Source organism: Sturnus vulgaris, chromosome 5, assembly GCF_052056855.1.
Source record: "Sturnus vulgaris isolate bStuVul1 chromosome 5, bStuVul1.hap1, whole genome shotgun sequence".
NCBI classification, from domain to species: domain Eukaryota; kingdom Metazoa; phylum Chordata; class Aves; order Passeriformes; family Sturnidae; genus Sturnus; species Sturnus vulgaris.
The window spans coordinates 33,718,861-33,741,935 of NC_142247.1; the positions used below are offsets into that span (position 1 = coordinate 33,718,861).

Here is a 23,075-nt window from a genome sequence, read left to right on the forward strand (position 1 = left end):
CACTCAATCCATAATCGTTTCCTATATGGAGTAAAATGTATTCTTACTAGGAGAGAATCTGAAAGACAGGTACAAGTGGTCTGTGCTAAATTGCCTGCATCATATCAGCTTTCCTGCAAGCCATTTATTTCACTATTTCAATCACTATTAATGCCTAAATACTCTTCACCCAAGGATATACTACCTCCCAATTTAAAATCATATCCTCACGTTTTTCAGGTACTAGTGAGAAATCTGCAGTTTGAGGATGGAAGAATGATCCCTGCATCTAAATACTTCTCTGCTGATGAAACAACTGCCCTGGAACTTACAGAAGAGGAGAAAAAGATTGCAGAAGATATCCGAGTAATTCACTAAACTGCTTTAGTGGGATATTATTCAGACAAAAGCATTACATACTTATATTTGGCAAGGCATATCTTTTGTTTAGTCATGCAAATAATTTTTTTGTAAAATTACTCAAAGTATATGGGGGTGAAGCTTTATTTACTGATATTAATTCAGGTGGAACTGGGAATTCACTTGTGTATTTGTCTCACTTTACAAAGTTTCCTTTCAGATACAAGTGATACAAAAACACTGAGTGCAGGATCAGTAATGGTAAATGTCTAGGAATGATGAAGGTGGGAGTGAGGAAAGACAAACAGAGCTTCACCTCACAGGAGTGAGGTTTTCAACACTGGCAGACTCGGACAGTTCTTGGAATCCTTTCTTCACTGTGGTGTTCATCACTAGGATGTGCTCAGAATGGGCCTGTTGGACAAGCTCCAGGGAGTCTCAGCCCTCTGAAAGCCAAGGGCAGCAGTTTTCTCTCTGTACCTGTGGGCACTGTCTCTTCTGCCAAATCACACACAAGGGGCAGGCTCCAGAGGGATGGGAAAAACTGGAGCAGAAAACACTCATAGCCACAGAGGAGCTTTTCTGCCCTCTCCCAAAATCCATCCCTCTGTCGTGTCAGGGGCTTAGCTGAAAGCCACGTTTGTCATTGAAGTTTTGTGCCAGAGCAAATGAATCATAGATGTCTTCCCTTGTGCTAACTCTGCTGCAGGGTTATTAACTTTTGGCACAGGTCAGGCAGCTTAATGCACTAATATTTTAAGCTGCTGCTTCAAGATTACCTTGAACCTGCTTGCCAGCAACCTAAATGCTGCCTGGAGATATTGAATAATTGAGAAAATAATGAAAATAAGTGTAAACTCATCAGTTGGTTACACTGCCTGCTGACTCTGAAACTCAGTTATAATTAATTGAAATATTCATTACCAGTTGTTCGACTGTTTATTTCTCCATGTCATGCATGCAGCTTAAACTACTTCTCAGCTTTGGTCAGGTGCCTGAAATGCCATCAATCTGTTCATAAAGTGCCCCAGGCTGTCTTTGCCTGTACTGGCGACATATTCTGTAATGCAATGGGAACTTATTATTTGGAGGATAAAAAAATTTAAAAATGGGCCTGAAAATTTTAGCATTGCACCATTCGGGTTTCTTGCCTGAATGGGTAAAATTGCCATTGACAAAATACTATATTTTGATCATTTAATTATACTGAAAAATTTCTTGTCTGACATCATGTCTCTAGACTGTTTTAGACCCTCTTAAAATTACTTTGTGGTTTAGAAACCTTTGAAAAAATATATGTTGTAGGCACAGATACCATAGGAAATACAGTTTGATAAATACTTTTTGCTATTAGAGGTTTATTCATTATTGCCACTGTTATTGTTATATATTATTAGGCAATTTGGAAGGGAATTTTAAGCAATGTTCCTGTGATTGAGGATTCCACAGACTTCTTCAAATCTGGAGCATCCTCTATGCATGTTGTCAGGTAAGAATATTCAAAGTAACAAAATTCTATAGCTGAAGTTAATGAAAAAAAGGTTGTCATGATTGCTTTAATTCAGTGGTGTTAAAAAAATAATCCCTCTATGCTTTCCAATACTCTTACTATTCCCTTTCTTACCTGTACAGTTAAAACATGTACAGTTCTTCTCCCGAAGTTATGAGATATTGATGTAATCCTGCTCTTTTTACTGGAGGAAAATTCCCCTGAATTTCAGGAACATCATCCCCAGGGGAGCATGGTGATGCTCAAACCTGTCTGTGCAGCCACAGGTGTCTGCAGACCAGGGGACTGACTGGGAACCTGAGCAAAGAACTCCCCAGAGGGAAAGAAAAGCTTTTCACTGAAAGAATTGAGCCCATGCTTAAAGATGCACTGAGTTTGTTACAGCTTGGGCGACCTCGTTTGCCTTCTTTTTGCAACATAGACTATAATAAAAAAACAGCATTTCAAAACAAACTGATTATTGTGCTGATTACTTACCAATCTCAATGTCCTCTATATATTGGTTGGAGTAGTCCCAAATACTATTTTCCAATAGCATATCAATATCTTCTTGTAACTGATTTTCAAAATTTTCCCTAGGAGTATTCCAAAAGTGACATTTTCATAGCATCCACAATTAAACCAACAGATTTCAGGAAAATGCATAACTTCTGTGCCCTTGTCAGAGAAACACAAGCACATATTCATATGCATACAAACTGAGGCCCCGTTTTGATCCCTTTTGACCTTCTAATGATTCCGTTGTCTGGAGAATTCTTTCATTTTAAATTAAACTTACTTCTTCTTCAAAATCTTTAGAATGCTAGAAGAGATCAAACAGAAGCATAGTGGACTTCAGCTACAGAATGAAGATGTGTATATGGCCACTAAGTTTGCAGACTTTATTCAGATGGTTGTCAGAAAACTCAGAGGAGAAGACAAAGAAGAAGAGTTAGTCATTAATTATGTAAGGCCTTTTACTTTGCACTTACTGCTTAGCCTTCCTTGGGCTCTAGGGGAGGGCAGACAATACCTTCATTAGATTGCCTGATGCAGTAGGAGAACAAACAAATATCTGGTTATACAAACTTCTATATATCTGTATTTGGTTCCCATTACATTTTATTTCTAACAGCCACATATACAGGCTAAAATATGTCTGGATATTGGCTGCAGATATCAAATGCTTGTTAAGCTACATTAAAATATTAGTTATTATAAATTTGAAATTATTTGTTGTTTATTTCACCCAGGTTTCAAAAAATATGAACAATATGACTGTGAATATGCCATACCAATGTTTCATAAATGGGCAATTTATAGATGCTGATGATGGAAAAACGTTTGACACTGTAAATCCAGCAGATGGATCGGTAAGTAATTTCTAAATATGATCAATACCAGTTTATTTCATTGTTTTTGCCTGTTAAAAAATCTAAAACATTACCCAAATATTGCTAATTTTAAAACAATACACTAAATTGAGCAACCTTAAGGAATAATTTTCAGTTTCAATTTACTTCACATTTTGTGTATTCTACCATTTTTTCCATTTGAGTCAAGCTGCAAAGCAAAAATAACCTACTTCCACTTCAATTATTTCATCAGTTTTCATACCCAGCTGAATATTTTACCTTGATTTCATTCTTGTTTAGCTTTGCAAACATAAATTACTGGAGTCTATTTGCTAAAGAACTGTTTCTTTTAGGATATTTGGTATATTTCCTGTCAGTAATCAACTTCATTTCTTTTTACTTTTTTAATAAATCTGATACCTTAGGGTACATTTGGCATTAAAATGTCCCTTTAAATTTCCAGTAAGAAAAATAACTTTTCAATAGGAAAATACATACTGTTGTACTTCAGCCCTGAACTACCCATTGAGCAACTCATAACTGTGACTTAAAAAGAAGAGAATTTTGATGTCCATGTAGTTGCCATTTAATTCTGGAGTAAATAAAGTCTGCTGAAATCAACGACAGAAATTTCATTATCATCAGAAGTAAGACTCTGATGCTTTTCCTGAAACTCATTATGTAATGGAAGAAAAGTCATAACAATTTTGTATTAGGATTTACAATGCATGTGTTTCTAGAACACAATCATCTTAAAATACTGTATGTTTATGGTGGTTTAAGATAACAGAAGCTCCATTCCTTAGAAATGGAAGAAGTGAGAGTTGTTTTAGCATGTTTAGATACTAGATTGTGATACCACAAATAAAGATTTGCAGCTTTTGTAATATCACATTGGTGTCACACATGGAAAGAGAGGGTGACATCCAATGGGACAATGCACCTTGCTTTGAAGAAGAAGGAAGCTTGAGAAAGCTGAGTCCAAATTCTGCCACTTCAGTTGTATCTGGACTTTTTGCAGCCTGGCTCACCCACGACAACTGTAATTAAGTTAAAAATTAAGTATTTGCTTATACCCAGTCAAGAAGTTTGAGAGGAAGGAGTAACACTCTGCATCCCAGTGTTTCTTCTTGAGCTAACACAATGCTACCTTTGCACAGGTAATAGCCAGTGTGTCTTCTGCCTCACTGGCTGATGTTGACAAGGCAGTGGCAGCAGCAAAGGAGGCATTTGAAAATGGTGAATGGGGAAAGATGAATGCAAGGGAAAGAGGGCGAATCCTGTACAGGTAAGTCAAAGACAGCTTGCATTTTTGTGAGCTTTTCATTGCTTTTTCAGGTCTAAACATGCAAATAAATGAGTAGACATGAGGAAAGAAGCTACTTTTTCAGGTTGCTACTCCTGAAAAAATGCCACGTGTTTTACAAGATATTGCAGGAATCTTAGCAAAAAAGGATGAAAGCAAAAATTTTGTTTATCATATAAAATGTGTGACCAGGCCATGGAAAAAGGCCTGCAGGACTCTTACACAGTTAGTAGTCATCACAAGAGAAAATGGGCAAGTCAGAACTGAACATTAAATACACCTGGTCACTTAAGCTTTTCACAAGTGTGCACGTATTCAAAGCATGCATAAACTTGTGTTTAATTTGTATCAGGAATGTAGAGTACTTGAGAGACCAAGTCAACTCTGCCCTAAAGAGAAAATTTTAAGGTATGAAAACTCCTTCTCTGTTTTACACTTGGAAGATTTGCAATAATAGCTGTATTAGGTATACGGAAAATACAGTTCCTCTACACTGTGTAGGTTATCCCTGGATTAAACACTTTGCTTAGGGAACTCATTCCCTTGGATAAAACACTAGAGTGTTTATGTTGCAAACCATTCTTAGTGGATAAAAGCTCTCTCTGGACCACCTTAATTGAAATAAGGCCCCTTCTTCCCTGGCCTCTGTACAAACTGGGGATTTTGAGTGCTGAACCAAAGAGAATGTGTGTGGCATTAAAGCTCCTAGCTCTGCTGCTTTGTCTTAAGGAATCACTAATAGAAGATATTAAGTGCACTTTAAATGGAACCTTCTCCTTTGTCCCTGACATGCCCAAATCCATTCTCTACATAACACTGCCAATGCCCTGACCTATAGCTGGGTCTCCAAGATACACTTAAAACAGGTACTAAAGAGCATTTTCCCACAGCTCTGCAAATGCTTTAAATGGTCAGAATTTACATAATGGGAAAATTTCACAGGTTTCACATCCATTTTTGAATACTCTTTGCAGGATCAAAAATGCACTTTTTAAAGCTCTCAAAATCACACAGGAGCATTGATTATATGTCTGAGTACCAAATCACAGAAGGAAACTGAAGAAAAACATGTGAGACAATGTGAAGGACTGAATGTGAGAATTCATTGATGCAAACAGGCCTGAACAGGGGACCACTAAACTAGCAGTAGTGCCTTATAAGTACAGCTATCAAACTGTGCAGATGCATTTTTGAGACGCTTTAATAGTTATTATCAACTTAGTAATACTTTCTACAGTCTTACACCTCAAGTGAGTTTGCACAGTTTACAGCCAGTGTGAAGGCATTTGCAGACTAATGGGAATTGTTCAATCCCTTACTGATGTTAAGGAGCAGTGGCTCCACCTCCAAATTTAGTGGGAATGCTATTTTGATTATGCTTCTTTGCCACACCTAATATAATTCCAGCCTGTCAGTGGTTAAATTTCCCTTTGATTTGTAACATTTTTATTAAAGACTTGCAGACCTAATGGAAGAACATCAAGAAGAGTTAGCGACAATAGAATCTATTGACTCAGGAGCTGTCTACACTTTGGCTCTGAAGACTCATATTGGAATGTCTGTGCAAACGTTCAGATACTTTGCTGGATGGTGTGACAAAATTCAGGCAAGTGAATAAACAAAAGAAATGACCAATGGCAGTGCTTCTCTACACTTCTTTTTTGTTGTTATTCTTCTGAAACAGTGCCAAAAAGCAGTTAAATGGAAAAAGTAACTGAGGAATTAAAAACTAAAGCAAAATTAGAATTTTACTTTGAATGGGTCTCCCTGTCAATACAAAATGATACTCTGCCTCCAGCTGGGGAGTATGGATTTAGTGGCTTTAAATATCTAAGAAATCAGGTGAGGTGTCACAGTGGATATACTTGCTTGGTCAGCTCTTGATTATTCATGGGACAGAATGTCACTGTGCTCATCATGCAGAGAAGTGCAGAGATTTGTGTTTTGCTGCAGTCTGACCAAGGCTGGTGAGTTTGCTTGATGGCACAGCATGTGGCACACGTTCAAGAGCATTTCCTCCAGTATCCTTAAGGTCAATCAAGAATATCATCCAGCTTTTTTTTGTTCCTCAGACCCTCACTTTATGTTCTCCCATACTTTTTTTTTTTAATCTATGCTGCTATTTCATCCAGCTGACAGTCAGGACTTGGCTGCCATATCCACAGTAGGAAATCATACAGTAGAAGCATCTGTGCCTCTTTCCCTGATGGAAAAATGCTTGTGGTTTTGAAGCCTACTCTGTAGCTTTTTGAAACATACTTACATGGCAAATATATTTGTATTTAAAAATATAAATAATTATGAAGATTTGTCCATCCTCTGTTTTTTAGGGTGCTACAATTCCAATTAATCAGGCTCGGCCAAACCATAATCTAACATTCACTAAGAAAGAGCCAATTGGGTGAGTACCACTTTTTCTTCTTAGTGACAGCCTTGACATGCAGAAAAGCCATTGAAAAGCTGCCATCAAATATGTAATCTTTTCCTGTTTTTCCCTACCTGAAGTGTGTGTGCAATAATTATCCCCTGGAATTACCCACTGATGATGCTTGCATGGAAGAGTGCAGCGTGCTTGGCTGCAGGCAACACCCTCGTACTCAAACCAGCTCAGGTAAGAGCAAAAAGAAATATATTGATGGCCCAGATGCCTCTATTCAGGCAAAATGATTTAGGCAATATAGCAGATTTCATCTGTAGGTCGATGTGTCATGGGTTAACTGTGTAATATATTTGAAAGTGCCTTTGTAATAATACAAACTGCCATGGTGATACAAAGTATTGATTGACTCCAATTCTGCTCTGGTGCTAATCTCATTTTCAAGAAAGAATTCTTTTCCACAAGAAGCCATCATTTCTAATTTGCCAATACTGTAAGAAGGTGAATATTGTATCAAAACTAAGATGCATTGAATGTAAAAGGTATCATTGTGCATTTGATTAGAATAGGAGACCTAATCTAAATGTTTCTACTTAGGTCACACCTCTGACTTCCTTGAAGTTTGCAGAACTCTCAGCTAAAGCTGGATTTCCTAAGGGCGTTATAAATATTCTTCCTGGTTCAGGTAAAATTTCAACTCATCATTTTTCTAGGAGAAAACTAAAACTGGTGAATTTCTTCACCTTTTTGAAGATCTATTACATAGGTATGTTCATAGGTACTAGGCTTGCATCTCTTCGCAGCAATTTCACATGTTTCCAGAAGACAATTGGAAAAATCTGGCTTTAGTTAGTGGTAGGAGCTGTCAGCCTACATTCTTTACACGTTTACACAATTGACACAAACACTCTGGAAAATAATGTATTACAGAGAAAAATGTTCAATCGATTGTAAAACTTCATTTTTTCTCCTAATTTTGTCATCAGAAATGACTCTGAGACCTAGGGCAAGCTGGTAAAATGCAGATTCATAGTCCACACTGTGTTGCCTGATGTCACCCTTTTCCTCCTTCCACTAAGGAAGAAAGGTGACAAAGTCATTATATGGGGCAGGCTTACAAATTAGATTATTCTACTTACAGAGAAATATTAAGAAGCTCTTTGGTTCAGACAGATGGGAGAATTTGGAGACACTAATGGGATCCAAACTTTTCGTAGTCATACAAAATAAAGTTGCAAATATAAATAAGGATGTGATACTGTATTTGATTTGTGGTGTAAGCTCCTTCTGTGTTACAGTGCTGCTGCTGGAGTAGTAAAAATTGTCCATGTACCATCCAGTTACACTGCTTTCCTCACCCTGATAGGTGGCTTAGTTGGACAGCACCTCTCTGAACATCCAGATGTTCGCAAAGTTGGATTCACTGGTTCAACACCAACTGGCAAACAGATCATGAAGAGGTACTCTCAGCAAAGAATCATAAATACACCCTGCTTAGTCTGGTTCTGAAGTATCTTAGTAGATATATTATATATATTGATTATTTTTCATTACTGCACGTAGCAATAATGAAAAAACATAAATACATATGGTCATTTACCACCATGTAGAATTCTACTTAGTAACTACTAGACAACAGAGGTTTATACATTTTCACTTGTTATGATTCAAAGGAAATAATGAAAAAAATATATTCAAAATTGGGTTTATATGACTATTTTGGGTTTATAATACTATTTTTATTTTTTACAGTGCAGCTGCTAACCTGAAGAAAGTTTCTCTTGAACTTGGTGGGAAATCACCATTGATCATATTCAGTGACTGTGAACTTGACAGAGCAGTAAAAATGGTAATGTTACTTTGAAGTAAAATTTATTCAAAGCCTTTGTGGTACATCTTCATAGTATTGCAATATTCTTCTTGCCAAAAAAAATACCAGGGATCCTTTGCATGAAAAACCTAGAGATCTGTTAGAAAACAGACTCAGGTATTTCTTCATGCCAGCAAAATGTAACCGTTCGTACCGCCCCAAAAAGGCAGTACTACATGAAATATATGTTAGAAATTACAACAAAACAAAGAATTGAGCTCTCTATTGCCATATCATTTTTAGTTCTTCAATCAATCAATCATTCATCAATTATCTGTCATGATAATTCACCTTCCCTACCAGCTATATTGTGTTCAAAATTCGTAAGTAAGATGTTGCATTGGTGATATCCTTTTACATAAAGCATTAAACTTCTGGGGTCATAAAAACTGCATGCAACCTAAGGGAACAGAATGGAAGGGAGACTGAACAAAATGCATATAAATATGAATGTTTTTTTCTGATCAGGGTATGGGAGCAGTATATTTCAACAAAGGAGAAAACTGCATTGCAGCTGGCAGGCTGTTTGTGGAAGAATCAATTCATGATGAGTTTGTTAAAAAAGTGGTAAGATATTCAAGGACTAAAGTTTAAGCATATGTCATATGTTTTGCTGTGGCAGAATGATCCACTACTTTTATAGTGTTTATTTTGTGTTTCTTATTTTCAATTGCTTAATTTCTCATTATTGCTTATGATAGACAGTGCTGCTTCTCAGAAACCTCTTACAGGGTTAAAAGGAAGCATTAAGGGAGATATTTGCACCAGTAATGCACAGATAAGTGCACAGACAGTTAAATAGATATTGTACCTTCAGTGATAGTTCATATTTGACTAGGAAAATAAGATTACAAATAATTACTGAACTCAGGTCGATGTGATTGAAGGCGGCTTCTGTAAAGTCAGAAAAAAAAAAGAGTATTGGAGGCATAACTGTAATAATACAAAGATCACTGTTAAAAATCCAATACTTGCCGTGCTGTGCCACTGGAGAATTCATTTATTTTGCTTAAGAACAGGAAATCACTATTTTAAGTCATTAACCACTGGTAAAAGCTGACATTTTACATGCCTATTTTAATAGCAGAAGAGAATATTCACATGAACAAAGCATCAAAAACTTTCTGAAGTAATTAGAGATTATGAGACAAAAGACAAAGCCTCATTTTAAGAGGGAGAAGAATTATATCTAAGAATCCAGTAATTTCTTAGATTCAATCTTCATAGCACCAAAAAATGCAGCATTCCAAATTTGTGTTCACTCTAACAATATTGCTGTGTTATGTAACTTCATTTTTATTGGGTAACTCATAGGTTGAAGAAATTAAAAAGATGAAAATTGGTGACCCACTTGACAGATCTACAGATCATGGTCCGCAGAATCACAAGGCGCATTTGGAAAAGCTGCTGCAATACTGTGAAACTGGAGTAAAAGAAGGAGCCACTCTGGTGTATGGAGGAAAACAAGTATGTAGACCAGGTAAAATACTTTCCAGAGGTATTTAGCACCTTTAAACTTTATGCAAGAGCTGTCACAATTGTCTCAGCTGCACTTTGTGGAGTTGCAGTATCATGGGAACACTACCAGGTAAGTCCATGATACCACAGAGCTTTAGCGTCTCATATTATGAGAAGCTGTGCAAATGAAGTAGAAGTTATGAGACCTTTATTTAGATCTTACAATCTATTTTCTTGTTGGGTAGGAAGAAAAACAGTGGCCACTGTGACTTGCTGTAACCTTGTCTTAAAGTACAGGGTCTTCCCTCAAGGAGTCACCTGGGCTGTAGCATGCAGGGCAGAGAAGAGCACATCTATAAATACAGGCCATTCTTTTACCTTTTGTCTGCCTTTTTCTTGAAGTGCATGCATTTCCATTAATACTTCATTCATATCTATTTTCTATTTCAAGTTGCAAGCTATTTATCACCTCAAAGCATGGGACAGAAATGGCCTAGAGAAGAGCAAACCCTTAAGCATTTTACCATGCTCAAATGCTGCTTTATCCTCTCTTTAGGATTCTTCATGGAACCCACTGTATTCACAGATGTTGAAGACCATATGTATATTGCCCAGGAAGAATCCTTTGGTCCTGTGATGGTCATCTCTAAATTTAAAAATGGGTATGTTCTCCCCTGGTTACTGTTAGAAACTTTATTTTCCCATTTTCACCCAAAATGACAGTATTTTGTTAAGTCTTGTTAGACCAATCTGAATATGCAGTAGTATTCAGTGCAAATGTTCTAGTGAAGTTTATGTGGTAATTGCAACAGCTTGATCAAATTACAAAATGTGTATTTTTCTCAGTGGAATTACTTATTTTTCCTGTTACAGAAGACTGCAGTGTTGTGTATTGTGTAACACTGGCACATTACTGTTGCAAATGAAAATTCCGCTGTATATTTTGTAAATACACATTTATTACATCTGTCACTTCTAATATCTTTCCAGATCATAAGAATTATTTAACATACAGATGAGATTAAAACCCTACATAGAAACTTCACATAAATATTTCTATCAGGTTTCATCTTCTGCAGTTTGATAATAAAGTTAAGAACCAGCCATTCACATCCATAAACTCTGTAGTCTTACGGGACTGTACTGAATTTTTTAAACTACTATTGATTTTTGAAGCTGTATGGAAATGAGATGCAGATAGAAAATAGCACTCTAGAAATGGCCTGAAAAGTTGTGTCTTGATAGCAGTTTAAATTCCAGCTTTTATTCTGCATTAACTTGTAAAGTTGGACAAAATTTTAGCAAACGAATTCATCATCTGCTACCAGGTTCTGCTTTACAGGCATTTTTGTATTGCTCTAATTCCCAAGTTGCACAGTAGCAACATTTCCTGTGGCATTTCTCAGCGTAGATATTAACCTTTGAAATGTGAGGTTACGAGCTTCAGAAGCTTGAAGCAAGAGTAAATTTCCATGGATCTGTCAGATTGACACACAGATTTGTCCTTAATAAGTCATCTTTTAAAAAGCTCACTGGAGAAGAAAGGCCTTCTGAAAAGTGGCTTCAATGACATAGAAGGTGGAGGGTTTCTAATAATTGTTTATTTTACCTAGTTGCAATTAAATAATTTCTTTCCCCCGTAGGGATGTTGATGGAGTATTGCAACGGGCAAATGCCACAGAATATGGCTTAGCTTCAGGAGTTTTCACAAAAGACATAAGTAAAGCTCTCTACATCAGTGAAAAGCTAGAAGCTGGGACAGTTTTTATTAACACATACAACAAAACTGATGTGGCAGCACCATTTGGTGGATTTAAGCTGTCTGGCTTTGGGAAAGATTTAGGTAAGTTTTCTCCTTCCCTCATTTCTTGTCTCAGAGTCCTAATCAATGAAAGAAGCACTGCCTGGCTACAGTGTATCTAGTAAAACATGAGCTATGGCTGCATTTCCTGCATCTCCTACATTCCTCCAATTACAGTAATCCAAATCCTCTCCTTCCCTAAATATTCCCACTTCAATACGTCCCATTCAGCCTTTCCTGTACATTTGCTAAATAACACAGAATATTCCTCTCCAACTGCTCTGAGAGCAGGCAAATAAATTACAGCTTATCCAGAGCTCTGTGCAGGCTACAAAAGGCTGTCAAGTAACAACGATATTGGCCAAAGTATTTTTTCCCTCAGAGGGAATGCTAATTTAGGTTCTCCTCTAAGTAAGAGCATGGGAAACCTTTTTATACCTTAAAATGTCATCAAAATTTGCCAACAGCCACTGAAAAAGATGCATTAAAAATACTCTCTTTTCAAAACAACTTTTTATAAAAGTGAAGGCCATTCTGTCGAAGAAGCTTCACAAGTCTGGACAGAAACTTCAGGGCAGAGAAAAAAGGAAAACCAAATTTAATTCCCACAATAGATTTTTGCTTTTGGAATCTCCAAAGACATTTCCTGAAACCAAAATGAGTGATGGTGTTGGGGAAAAAAAGATTTCACACAGTTTCTCTACATGACCTTTAACAGAGGATAAGCAAAGTTCATAAATTCAGCTATGGGCCCCCAGTGGCCATCTAAATATCTGCTGCTGCCTGCAGAGCTGCTTGTTAAATTTCAGTTCCTTTTTCTTCCACATCTGTTGGGTCTGGCCTCTTATCAAACCAGGTCTGTAAATCACGGTTGGAAGGTAATTAGTCTTAATTGTTGCGTAAGGACTCAAATATTGGCTACAGTGTTTCAATTTTTTTATTAACAGTTACAGTCTGACAAAATTCATTTAGCTGCTGTTCTAACAGGCAAATATTGTGCTTGTACAGGTGAAGAAGCACTTCATGAATATCTCAGAACCAAAGCCATCACTGTGGAATATTAAAGTAACAGCTTCACTTGGAAGTAGACTTTCAGCAGAGTTTGAATCTTGATGACTACACGAAGCACTTGATACCACATCTAGGATATGCTGTCTGCAGTGCTACAACCAAAAAACAAAACAAAATATTCATTCCATTGAGAAGTTTCTATAAATTAGGTCCAAATTTTAGTCTGACAGACAATGGCTTTTGAAAACCACCCTGAAGTTAAATTATGCAGCAGCAACAGTTGGTAGCACAATTTCTCCCCACCCTCTTCCCCAAACCCCCCCCAAGAATATGGTTCAGTTTCTTTCTCTTAAATAGAACTGAAGAATAAGTTCTCACATGCCTACTTCATATTTGTAACATAATGGTTACATTATAATTTTAAATCCTTAATCATTAGGCTTCTAAATTTGAACTAAAATATACTGATTATGCCATTTTTGCTATAAATCAGTTCAGGTTTTATGGTAGCAATTAAACACTCTGCTCTGGTGATTTTTCAGCAGTACAGAAAACCTTTGTGCCATAAGTAAATCAATGCAAGGAAGTGCACTTACTATGATCTTTGTATAGTACATACAGAGTTCAATATTGGTGTTAAACTATGCATATTGAGCTAAAGTTACTGAAAATATTTTCTACCTTTTTGTTGATACAGAATGTGTGATCTGCCTGCAATTTGAAAGGTGGCTACATTAACAGATTAAAATCACTTTTTGTGTCTGTGCACATGGACTGTAATCATTGTTTCATACTGCATGATTATTACTTTGTATTTCACACTCTTGGGTTCTTTTTAAACTGTGGGAAAATCCCTTGTAAAATGACCAAGGTCCGATGTTGGCTTTCAAACTTTTTTCAGTTTGGAAGAGATTTTCTATAGATTGAGACTTTATTTAACTAATCCTGTTAAGACTCCTTGCTCTTAGAATGCAAAACCACCCAAAGCTTGGTCTATCTGTGGGCTGCTATTAAAGGTAGCAATCTGATTCCCTGATCCTCAACCTTCCCCTTCACTAAAACATTCCATGGTTTAATCAGTAAATCATATCTCCATCCTATATTTAAGCCATATTGTTAAAGACAGACCAGAATCCTTATTATTTCTTACCACAAATACTACAGAAATAAGTAAAAAACCTAGGACTTTAGGTACAGGATTCAAAATAAATTCTACAAATAACTGCACGTTTCAAGTCATGATGTTAAGTTTAATATTTAAGCAAACACAGTATAGAAAATTTTACTTTAATGGTGTAGAAAATACAAAGTTCCTTTAAGAAACAATGACGTCCAGGAGCATGACAGATACTTCTGAAATGCAAATTGATCTATGAATTAAATGTAATAGCCCAAACCATTGTATTTTATCAATATGAGGTAAATATGAATGAGACACACTTTCACTGATTCTGCTTTCACAATCGTGTCAAGCCAACTTAGGTACAAGTTGAAATTTCACCTTTTCATCTTTCAGTGACAGTTAACAAAATGGAGATTGGAAATGTGGCATGGAAATTGGGGGATGAAAAGTGTAGCTTAAAGCTATCATAACACCCCAGAGGCAGCCTTGATCCTTTGAGTATGGAGGGTGTTTGCACCACAGCCAAAACGTTTCACAATGAGCCTGTAACCTCCCCGTGCTGGTGTGGAGCTCAGTGCAGGCACACAGGGTGAGAAACTCTTTGCTGAACTCTCTGGTCATGGCTCTCCTGAGCCAGGCTGGCTCAGCTGGAAATGAGCTAGCTCAGCCACAGCTCCGGTGCTCAGCAGTCACCACCATGAATGCGATGTAGACATACCTCTGAGGTATTAAAGATCATGTTTAATATTGAAGAGAGTGTACACAGCACTTCACAGGATATGGAATAGTAAAACAAAGCTTTTTTCCTAGTTAATTCTTTCTTGCCATTGAAGCAAAAAATTCTACCTTCCTATAAAAAGTCTTTCTTCAACAAAGCAACAGGACAAGAATTTTTAACTTTCAAGTGCCCCTTACTCTAGCTGTTTTCTTGGTGTAATCTACTATGAAGTGCATTTCCCTGTTATTTAATGAATGAAATTGTACTTAGTTCTTCAGAAATTCAGCCTTCCCCAGTCATGAGTGGATCCTGAATTCTCCACCATGTAAACTATAACATTTCACAGGATCCTGAGAGATGCTACACTGGGAAAACAAAGTGGTTTTAAGGGCCAGCTCTTCAAAGTGAGAAAACATGATTTGGTTGGTTTGGGTTTTTTTAAAATAAAACAAAATGGATTTACTAATTTGCTTTGCTGTCCAAAATTTCTATTTTGCCCTTTTCTCCCTTTTGTTTGGGAAACTTGATGTTGTCTACTGTCACTTCATCAGCTACAGAGTCATCTTCATCAGATTCCGAGTCATCTTCTGAAGTCAGCAACTCCTCATCTGTATCAGACTCACTCAGTTCAACTACAGCCACATTCTGAAAAAAAAAAATCTCAGTTAACACATTATATACACTAGATATATATATACACACACACTACAGCACTTCTATCACTGGAGTAAAACAAGGCGAACCTATTAGACCCTACTACCATAAGAAAACCACTATCACACTAAAAAAGACTTTTGGGTTTTCCTAGGATTTTACAAATATCATTAAGAGATTCCTAAATATTACTGGCCTATAGGAAATCTAAGGCCATACTTATATCACTATCAAAGAAAGAACTGAGTTAATAGCTGAACTCAGATTGTCTAAATCAGATATTTAAACTGATGAGCAGCAGGCATCAAAACTACTTTTCAGTAAAAAACTCAAATAATTTAGTGTATAAAGGGTCATAACAAATATACAAACATATGTATATATATTAAAATAGTTCACATCTTATATTGTAGTAGTATTCAGAGCACTACAACTATTCTAAAACAGCAAGTAGTTTAAATCATCAGGGTGTTTTTTTCTAGTGAGCTCATATATCCATATACAGAGCCATAATTTTTGAAGTCTGCTTAGCCAGAAGGCACTTGGATAAGCCATGGACATATATCACCTCCATAATAAAAGTTTTTAATACAAACATATGGCTGCAGCACTTCAGTTAAAACCAGAAATAAAATACATATATGACTGTAAATAAATAGACAAACACCAGCAACAAAGTATCACAACAACACTAACAACTTTTCTAAACCCAAGAGCTAGTCATTCCTAAAAATCCCAGCAGAGCAGAGCTGAAAGTCAGTTATTACTCTTACACTAGGCCTCATATTGTTCAGTTTCTAAACCAAATCACCTAGGAGAAATTTAAAATATAATTTGTGAGTTTTGATTCAGAGTTGTCAATTCAAAAGCATGTCTTATTCTACTTATTCTTAAACTATTTTATCCCCAGTGATTAAATTCTACAAGTATGAAAAGCAGGATGTAAATTTCAACCAAATAAGCATGTTTATTTTATCTGTGTTTTGAAACAGCAGATCATGGACTATGGTAAAGGCTTCATAGAAAATGATAAAGACTTCACTTTATCTATCATATTACTCATTCCAAGATCAGAGAGTTATTTTAATCCCACCTAGATTTATGTTAAAATTTAAAAAAATGTATTTACCATTTCTATAACTTTTTCTGTTTCACTGTCTAGATGTTCAATATCAAACTGATGAGCAGGTGCTGTTACCATTTTTCTTTTGAGTTCATCATTTGCCTGCGCCATCTGGGGTAAAAAGCTCTGTACCCGGTCCAAAACTGAAAAGAAACAATTATCACATATATATGTATATATATATATATATATATAAAGTCAAAGAGATGCTCATTAATGTTCATATTTATACATCAGTTATGAGCCTTTAAACAGATTCCATTTCAACTGTAATCTCCAGCTATAATAATTAAGTATAGACTGAAAGTCTCAAAGAAGATGGAAAAATTAGCTGTAGCAGATGCTGTGATAGACTAATGAAAGGTCAACATGATTAACAAAAGAAAGTCTGAAATTAAGATGGTGGGGAAAAGATGGAACCTTCAGGATGAAGTATAAAGCACTTACCCTCTACAGCTCAGTCCTGTGGGACTTCACAGGAATTTTTAGGTGATCAATGGAATTAGGAGAATCACACTCATATCCCTTCCATGGAGGAAGATAATATTTTCACCTCCAGAATTTCCTCAAATAAACTGTTCCACACATGCAGATGAGCCAAACACTAGTTTTCTTTCTTTAAGAAGAGGTACTATTCCAAGTGAACTCCATAAAAGTTTAACAAGTATAATCTACCTTTGAAACACTGTCATCTTTGTAGAGACTTTTATCTAACAAGGAATTTGATGTAACATTTTTTTTTTAATTTCAGCTTGATCACAAAACAAAAAATAAAACAATTTGACAGGAATCCTTTTAAAATTAAATGCTTTTATACAATAAATATATCATACAGAGAAATTACTTCTAAAAAGAGATAAGAAGCCCAAGCAACAACTTCATACTAGGAAAGAACAATCTGACCCTAAAACTTAAGGGCTGTAATGCCCAGCATTGCAAATTCGAATTCTGCAGCAGCAGTAGTTACATGACTCACCAGCAGGACATGGAACTGTAATGGGTGGAGGACTTGAATACAAAAAACTTCTTTTTTTCAGTTTCTTTCAAGAAACTGGACACAAAAGCTTCTCCCTTTACCTGTTCAAGGAAAGTACTGTAGCAAAAGTTGTGTCACAAATGTTACCTACTACTTGACATAGTTCCAGGGACAAGCTCCTCCTTACTTACCATTGCTCCTTGGCACCTTAACAGTCTGTAAAGTTGTGGCCTTCTTGCTGCTACACTTTGAATTAATCAGCAAAATGTCTTCCAGCCCTGCAAAAAAACAACTGAGTATTGAAGTGCTTAAACTGACAAGTTCTCCGCAATTGTCATCTGCTTTTGCTGCTCTTGGAGGAAATACCGGGCTACACCGGCCAGGGGTCTCACCCTGCAGTCACCTCTGACATACTCCTTAAGTTTAAGCTCAAGTTCCTTCAGCCGCTTTTGAGGCAAAGATTGATTAAGTGCGAGTTATAACGCACAGAACAATAATCTCTAGTACCCCACAGCAAGGCACGGTGAGCTGGGAGCTGAGGGTGCCGGTCGCGCTGATTTAAATCCCAGTGCCAATGACCTCCGCTAACCGGGCAGCGGCGGCGCCGGAAAACCCAAACCGTGTCGGCGAATTCGGCATTAATTATCCTCATTAATCCTCATGACCAACGGAGCCATGCGCCCCGTATCATTAACTAAAGCACAGCGTTCTGTCTTTTTCACTTCCTTTTTTTTCTGTCTCATGAAAACGTCGCCACGACTGCCCATAGTTTAACGCGTATTTCCCGGCTTATTTACTCGGCATTACCATAGCCCTGCCCAGGAGAGCAGCTCTTCAATACACGCGGCACGCAAACACGGCTGGGTCACCGGCGGCCCACCCTTCGGGCTGCCGGGCCGGGCCGGGCCTGGCCGAGCCCCGCCAGCCTCGGGCCGGTGCCGGACTCAGTGGGTCGGACTCACCGGGCCGGTGCCGGACTCACCTGGCCGGCGCCGCAGGTCCAGCAGCTCCCGGGAGGCCGCGGGCCCCGCCATGTGTCCGCCCGCACGGAAGTGGAGCGGCCCGCGCGCTCGGCGGCCGCGCGCCCCCTGCCGGGCGGGAGGAGCACCGGCGCCGCCGCCCGCGCGCGGCAGCGGGGACAGCGCGCGGCGGAGATCGCCATGGAACCGCTCGGAGCCGGGGAAACACAGCACGGGCAAACGAGCGGAACCGGCGCTGTCCTGGGCTGCATTAGGAAGGGCGCTGCCGGCAGCTCGGGGTCGGTGGGCCTGCCCCTCTGCTCAGCCCCGGTGAGGCGCCTCTGGAGCGCTCTGACCAGTTCTGCGCTCCTCAGGACAAGAGGGACACGGAGCTCCTGGAGCAGGTCCAGCGGAGGCAAGAACGATGATTAAGGAACTGAAGCATCTGTTCAAGAGGAAAGGCTGAGGAAGCTGGAGGCCTGTTTAGCCTAGAGAAGAGATGACTGAGAGGAGATCTCATCAATGTACGCAAGTATGTGAAGGGAGAGTGGCAAGAGGATGGATCCAGGCTCTTCATGGTGGTGCCAAGCAACAGAACAAGAGGCAAGAGGCAGAAACTGATGATGAACATGAGGAAGAAGTTCTTCACTGTGCAGGCGACCACACACTGGAACAGGTTACCCAGCAAGGGTGTGGAGTTTTCTATACTGGAGATATTCAAGAACTGTTTGGACACAATCCTGTGCAAAGAGCTCAAGGACTACCCTGCTTAAGCAGGGAGGTTGGACCAAATGATCCATTATGGTAACTTCCATCCTGACCAATTCTGTAATTTGGCACAAAAAGTCCATCCCATCGCCATGAAGAGCCATGAACATGTAGAACCAACCTGCCAGCAGGTAATGTCATCTGAATGCCTGCCAGTAGCTGCTTGTCTCTCAAAACTCTCCAGTTTTCATTTTCAAAATTTGATAAATGAACCTAAAATTGAATATCAGAGCCCGAGGAAGTTTTAATCATTCTTTGGAAAAGAAACTTACAAAACCACCAAGTTCAGCTGACACTGGCCAACCTGTTATTCAGGATTTGTTCTGCAGTTTCTGTCCTTATCTGTCCTTATCTCTTCTGCAGTTTCTATCCTTTCACATCTAGACAATGTGAAGATTGCCAAAAGACAACGGAATGGTTCAAAAGAAACAAGATGGGAATTCCAAGATTAAAATGAGAACAAATAGTAATCAGGTAAGTGGTGTTTACAGGCTCTCATTGCAAAGGATACAGGAAAAAACCCAACCACGCAACCACCCAGATCCCAGTATCTTGGAATTAACATGAATAAGAAGCAAACCTCTGCAAGGCCTCAAACAAGAGACCACCCTGCTGTTTTCCTGACAGACTGTCCCAAACAAGTGCCTTCTGCCACGTCCCCAGCCCACCCACAGTGCCAGGTACAAATTCCACTGAATTTGCTACCTGGTTTGCACCTTTCTCGCCAGCTATGCTCCAAAAGTTCCATTTCCCAGAAAAATCCTATTGCTAGCTTTAATGACTGAAAAACCTTGAGGGCCGGGGTTTTTCGCCTTGGGCCTCAAAAGTGAGTCTTTCTGAATTTGTACACAACCCAAAATAATAGTGTGTGAACCTCTAACAATATGTTTCCTCCATGGGTATTATGTAATTTCCATGGAGGGTGGGGCTTAATGCTTTCAAGGAACCTGTAGTAGGGAGTGATGAAATGATTGCCCAAGATAACCAGACAAGCAATTAGAAAATCCAGAAATAGCACCCTCAGGTGCTGTTCCCAAGCCTCAGGTTTCCAGTCTCACTGTTGGCAACAACGGCAGATGTGATCTTTATCTGATTTGTAGAGTAGCCCAGCTAAGTACTCATGCTGTGTAACACCTGAGCACACATGTGGATATATAGGGTTGCTACTAAGGTAGGGAAGCTATAGTATCTGCAGCACAAATCCCCAATAAATACAGGCTTGAGACACCTGAATTATTAGTTCTGAGGTCTGGGCTGCTTCATTCATTTAATGTGGTATTGACGTGAGTGTTCAAGCCGGTCCTGTATCTTTCACTCTCCTAGTGCACAATGTTTTGGCCTCAGTCCTGCAAATACATTTCCCTTAAGTGCTTAAGTTTCTGCTATTCCACATATCCCCACCACTGCTAACTTCAGTTTATGGCAGACATTTGGTGACTTGCCCATGCTGTCTTTTTTTCTCTCTGTAGACAGGAAAAGGGATGCTGTAGGCTTGGCTGCTGTCACCATCATTAAATCTTCTCTTTTCATCCTCTTTATTCCTTTCTTCCCATTCACTTTCCAGTTAAGGCATCCTCACCACTTCAAAGTGTCAAGCAACAATTGAGGAATAATACTAGTACTGATAATAAACGCACAAATTTAGCTGGCTTGACTGTTTTAATGTATTAATATAAAGTGTTAATATTAAGTGTTTCACAGAACAGGAGTCCAGCAAGACCTTGGCTCCATACTCAGTTAAACAGAGATGTCAAGGGAGGAGCTCACAGACTTACACGCTGTTTGCAAGGGTGTACAGTCCAGCTGGGCAAGAACAAGGATATTCTAAATGACTCAAACACTTTCAAAAATTGGATTCCTGAGGAAGCTGCTTTTGGCCAACTGGCAGGAAAGAGCGACAATGTCCTGGTAGCTGGCAGCCAGGAGTCATTACAAAACGGCGACTCCTGCGCTCCGTCGCCAAGAAATCTTCGGCGAGTGAAAGCAAAGGCATCGGCACTGCCGGCGCTGCCCAGGGAGCGCCCTGGAGCCCCACTCGGGCGCTTTGTTTCCCCCGGCTGCGGGGCACCAGCCAGGCCCTTACGGGGGAAGTGAGGCGAAGGTGCAGCTTCGCCCCCGCCACCACCGAGCGGCCGGGAGGGCACAGCAGGAAGGGGACACCGGCGGTCCCGCAGCGCGGGCGGCGGGTGTCAGGCAGCGGAGGCTCGCTCCGGGGGTCTGGCCGGGAGCGACCACGGGCACGGGGCCCCGTCCCGTCCCACGGGCGGCGCGGGGCGGCGGCGCTCGGCTCCTCCCTCCCCCGCCCAGCGGCGGCTCGGAGCGGCCGGTGGCGGCCGCGGCGGCGGCTCTGCGCATCACGGGCCAGCCACATCATCGCGGCGGCCGCCCGCTTCCGCGCCTGCTCAGTGGCGGCGGCGCTCACCTAGCGCGGAGCTGTCACCGCCGCCGGCTGCTCCCGCCCCGCCGCACCCATGGAGCGCGACCCCGCGGCGCTGCCGGCTCCGCTCTCGCCCAGGTGAGGGGAGGGCGCGGCCCAGGGGAGCGGGGGCAGCGGGGCCGGGCGGGCCGGGGACCTGCCGTCCCTGGCCGGGGGAGGCGGGGGCCGCGGGCGGGAAAGTTTCCTGGCGAGTGGAGGAAACCCCCGAGCGCCGCGCCGGCCCACCCCGATGCCGGGGTGCCCGGGGCGCCCAGGGCTGGGGGACGCTCTGTGCCGCCCGCCTCCCGCCCCGGCCGGCGTTCACGGGTGCCGCGGGGCTCGCCCTCCCCGTGCTGCGGGCCCCGGCGCTCCCGCCCGCCCTTCTCCGCACACCGGCGGCGGCCGGGCTCCGCTGCTCGCCGGCCGGGCCGCTGTCCTGCCCCCGGAGCGCGGATGCTGCCCCGCGTTTGGCCGCCCGTGCCCCGGTACCCTGCGCTCCTCGGAGCCCCGCAGCGCGTTCCATCATGTGCGCGTCATTATGCACTGCTCCAGGTGGCCTGGACAATGACCCTTTTCTTCTGCTTCTCTGTGCCTGCACAAGATATGACCAACATTCCCAGTAGCCCCTGTTCCTTGGCACTCTTTGCATCCGTATGTGCAGGCAGTTCTGTTCCCACCTTTGCACCCATCCAAATGTGCCAGACTCCGTCACCACAGATGCAGTGCTAGACAGTGCTAGCGTGGAACCTCTACCTGAACAGCACGTGTACAGACTTCAGCTATCATCTCTTTTTTATGTATACAAGCGTTGTAATTAACGTCCGATGGCACTTTTATTCTTTTCCCATATGTTTTCTGCCAAAACGTAGGAGCTTTTTGTGATTTATTCTACTTTACTTTCTACTCTCTTGTTAATTCTCAGAGAATTCCAGGTTGTAGGTATTTCTTTAGTTTCAGTGAATGTTATCATTTCTGCTTCCCCCAGCCTATTGTCCAGGATAGTTGTGTGTCTTCTTCACTGAATCTATGTCATGGACCACACTACAGTGTGTGGATCATATGAAATAAAATAATAATTGTTTGGTCTTTAGGAAGAGTCCTAGCAATGTTTAGAATATATGCCTAGTTATCCTCACTTTACCAGTTTTGTAATGTGCATAAAAAGATGAGAGCAGATAGGATGACCTGTTTTGACAGCATTCCCTACATCTACTGCCCTAAAGAAGTTGTGAAACTGGATCCATAAATACTGCAATATGCCTGGTAGACACTTCAGGAGAAAAAATAGCAGCATATTATTTTCTTTTCAAATACCTGCATGATATTATCCAC

At 40.3% G+C, this 23,075-nt stretch overlaps 3 protein-coding genes across 3 annotated transcripts in view; 2 read left to right on the plus strand and 1 right to left on the minus strand.

Moving 5' to 3' along the window:
* ALDH1L2 (aldehyde dehydrogenase 1 family member L2) overlaps window positions 1-13,774 on the plus strand; it is a 28,448-nt gene extending 14,674 nt beyond the window's left edge. The window contains exons 8-23 of the mRNA XM_014877027.2: window positions 220-345; window positions 1,737-1,828; window positions 2,648-2,795; window positions 3,082-3,201; window positions 4,344-4,471; window positions 5,945-6,095; window positions 6,820-6,890; window positions 6,995-7,100; window positions 7,464-7,551; window positions 8,233-8,326; window positions 8,619-8,715; window positions 9,205-9,303; window positions 10,051-10,216; window positions 10,751-10,856; window positions 11,838-12,037; window positions 13,004-13,774. Coding sequence (XP_014732513.2) covers window positions 220-345; window positions 1,737-1,828; window positions 2,648-2,795; window positions 3,082-3,201; window positions 4,344-4,471; window positions 5,945-6,095; window positions 6,820-6,890; window positions 6,995-7,100; window positions 7,464-7,551; window positions 8,233-8,326; window positions 8,619-8,715; window positions 9,205-9,303; window positions 10,051-10,216; window positions 10,751-10,856; window positions 11,838-12,037; window positions 13,004-13,059 — 1,848 coding nt within the window. The 3' untranslated portion in view covers window positions 13,060-13,774. The remainder of the gene's footprint in view (window positions 1-219; window positions 346-1,736; window positions 1,829-2,647; window positions 2,796-3,081; window positions 3,202-4,343; window positions 4,472-5,944; window positions 6,096-6,819; window positions 6,891-6,994; window positions 7,101-7,463; window positions 7,552-8,232; window positions 8,327-8,618; window positions 8,716-9,204; window positions 9,304-10,050; window positions 10,217-10,750; window positions 10,857-11,837; window positions 12,038-13,003) is intronic.
* Window positions 13,775-14,235: 461 nt separating this feature from the next.
* Window positions 14,236-18,682, minus strand: NOPCHAP1 (NOP protein chaperone 1). The gene is made up of 4 exons (XM_014877028.2): window positions 18,583-18,682; window positions 17,792-17,878; window positions 16,631-16,767; window positions 14,236-15,492 (listed from the first exon to the last, which is right to left on the minus strand). Exons 1-4 carry the CDS (start codon window positions 18,632-18,634, stop codon window positions 15,310-15,312), a joined length of 459 nt encoding a protein of 152 aa, XP_014732514.2. The 5' UTR covers window positions 18,635-18,682; the 3' UTR covers window positions 14,236-15,309.
* Window positions 18,683-21,721: 3,039 nt separating this feature from the next.
* The window catches only part of SLC41A2 (solute carrier family 41 member 2), a 43,920-nt gene continuing 42,566 nt past the window's right edge, over window positions 21,722-23,075 (plus strand). The window contains exon 1 of the mRNA XM_014877029.2: window positions 21,722-21,842. The gene's annotated coding sequence lies outside the window, so the exon portion shown is untranslated. The remainder of the gene's footprint in view (window positions 21,843-23,075) is intronic.